General features: G+C 33.9%; 1 protein-coding gene across 1 annotated transcript; it reads left to right on the forward strand.

Moving 5' to 3' along the window:
* The first annotated feature begins 618 nt into the window (after window positions 1-618).
* On the forward strand, window positions 619-1,716 carry LOC125871287 (protein FANTASTIC FOUR 3-like). Its single transcript, XM_049551879.1, has one exon. It carries the CDS (start codon window positions 836-838, stop codon window positions 1,601-1,603), a length of 768 nt encoding a protein of 255 aa, XP_049407836.1. The 5' UTR covers window positions 619-835; the 3' UTR covers window positions 1,604-1,716.
* Window positions 1,717-2,044: the final 328 nt, after the last annotated feature.

Raw genomic sequence — 2,044 nt, forward strand, 5'->3', positions numbered from 1 at the left:
AGGTGTGTGAAAAAAAGCAATATATATCAAAAAAATATCAGAAGGAATCCTTTTTGTTGGTTTACTTTTGGATGGCAAAAGTGAACAACCCTCCAAAATCCACACGCTATTTAATTAATTATTTCTAAAAGAAATTCTTAAAACTCACCAATCAAATTTTAGCTTAAGGAAAGAAAAAATAATAATAACTCAGTCCATCTTCAAATTATTTGTAGCTTCCCACTTTTCTTTGTTCTTTTCCTCAATTTATTGTGTGGCAGAGCGAAAGCTAAATAATTCTAGTGGCACCAAAAGTTCAACTCCTCCTCCCTTGCAAATAGAGAACCCCTTCTATCAATAGCATAACAGGTTCAAAATATGAATAAATTAACAAACGAACAAATCAAAGGAGATTCAACATTTACTATATATACATAAAAATAATTTTAATCATATATAAATAATGTAATTTTTTTACTGAACGGATACAGATGAACACCTAGGCCTGAGCCATCCCCTCACCCACCCACCCCACCCAAAAAAAGGAAAAAAACCTCAAGTGGTTACTTTTTGGTCCTATAAATTCAACCTTACCCCTTTCACTTCTCTTTCATGTTCTATCCATTCTCTACCTTCCCTTTTTCTATCCTTGTTGTTTCCCTTTTTACCTTCAATTTGCCACCCTCTTAAGCATTATCCCTTATGGTTAGGTACATTTTATAAACCAAACATGGCCCAATGAGTTAAAAATTAATTATCCTCATTTAAGCATATGGTTTTTTCAACACTCAAAAACTTCACATTTCAAGTTAAATATAAGTAGACCAAATCCTCTGTTTTTTCCTCTGTTCTAAACATGACCTCAACTTCCACACTATATCAAGGGCTACAATCTTGTCTAGAGCCCAAAATGGCACCTCCTAGATCAAATTTCCCACAACCTATCACATTTCCACAAAAGTCTAAAATATGTCAACATGAAGATGAAATTGAACAAGAAAATGACAATGTTGGTGGCTGGAGCTTTATCCAAGCACTTGCAAATCCTTGTCAATACTCGAAAAAAAGCGATGAAGAGAGCAAAGTATATGTTCATCCTCTTGTGAAACTCTCTTCTCTCAACACAAATAGTTTGAATATGTGCACTGAAAGTTTAGGAAGCGAAACAGGCAGTGACATTAGTGAAAACATTGGGGAATTCTCTTCTTTATTGATGGAAAAAGAAACTAATTTTCACGGAGTTCAACGATCAAAATGTAGAGAATTCGCGAAAAAAATCAGAAGGGCAGCTAGTTATCCACCTCCACTAACTTCAATGAGTGGAAATGAAGGTGTACAAATTAGGCCTCATCGCGAAGGTGGTCGTTTATTATTAAAAGCAACATCAATCACTTCTTGGAACTCTAATTTTCGAGTTGAACGTGCTAATGGTAGGCTCAAGCTTTCGTTGTTAATACACGACGAATGTAGACATGGAGAAGAAGATGTAATAATCCAAAATGATGAAGAAAATGGTAGTAGTAAATTAGGAGAGTATTCAAGTAGACCAACAAGGTGCAAAGCAAGTGGTAGTAGGAATAAAGGGTTATCATGTTGGGAGCCATTTTGGGTGGCTATTTCCTAAAAGCTAGAAAAGTTTTCTTTTGGAGGTTTGGTAGTTGGATCACTTGTCTTTCTTCATCAATGCTGCTACTATTATGTTGTTCTTTTTTTCCTATTTGATTATGTAAACGTTAGTTATTATGGTTATTGGACATACTATCGCGTCTACCAAACAACAAATTATACTACTCATCCGTCCTATTTTAACTGTCGTCTTACCTCACAAAAGTTTGTCCAAAATAATTGTTACTATAGTAATTCAAGACTAACGTTGACAATTATTCCCAACCGGCAACTATACCCTCAACATATTAAAAAAAGTTGTGTACAATATTTAAGAGGAAAAGTTAGTCTACCTTTATATTTATTAAATAGGGTTGACTTAATTAGTACGTTCTAAGCCTATCTTTGTTTTTTTCTTAATAGATGTGAAAAAAGCTAAAATGATAGTTAAAATAGAACA

Source organism: Solanum stenotomum, chromosome 7 (assembly GCF_019186545.1).
Source record: "Solanum stenotomum isolate F172 chromosome 7, ASM1918654v1, whole genome shotgun sequence".
In the NCBI taxonomy this organism is placed as follows: Eukaryota; Viridiplantae; Streptophyta; class Magnoliopsida; order Solanales; family Solanaceae; genus Solanum; species Solanum stenotomum.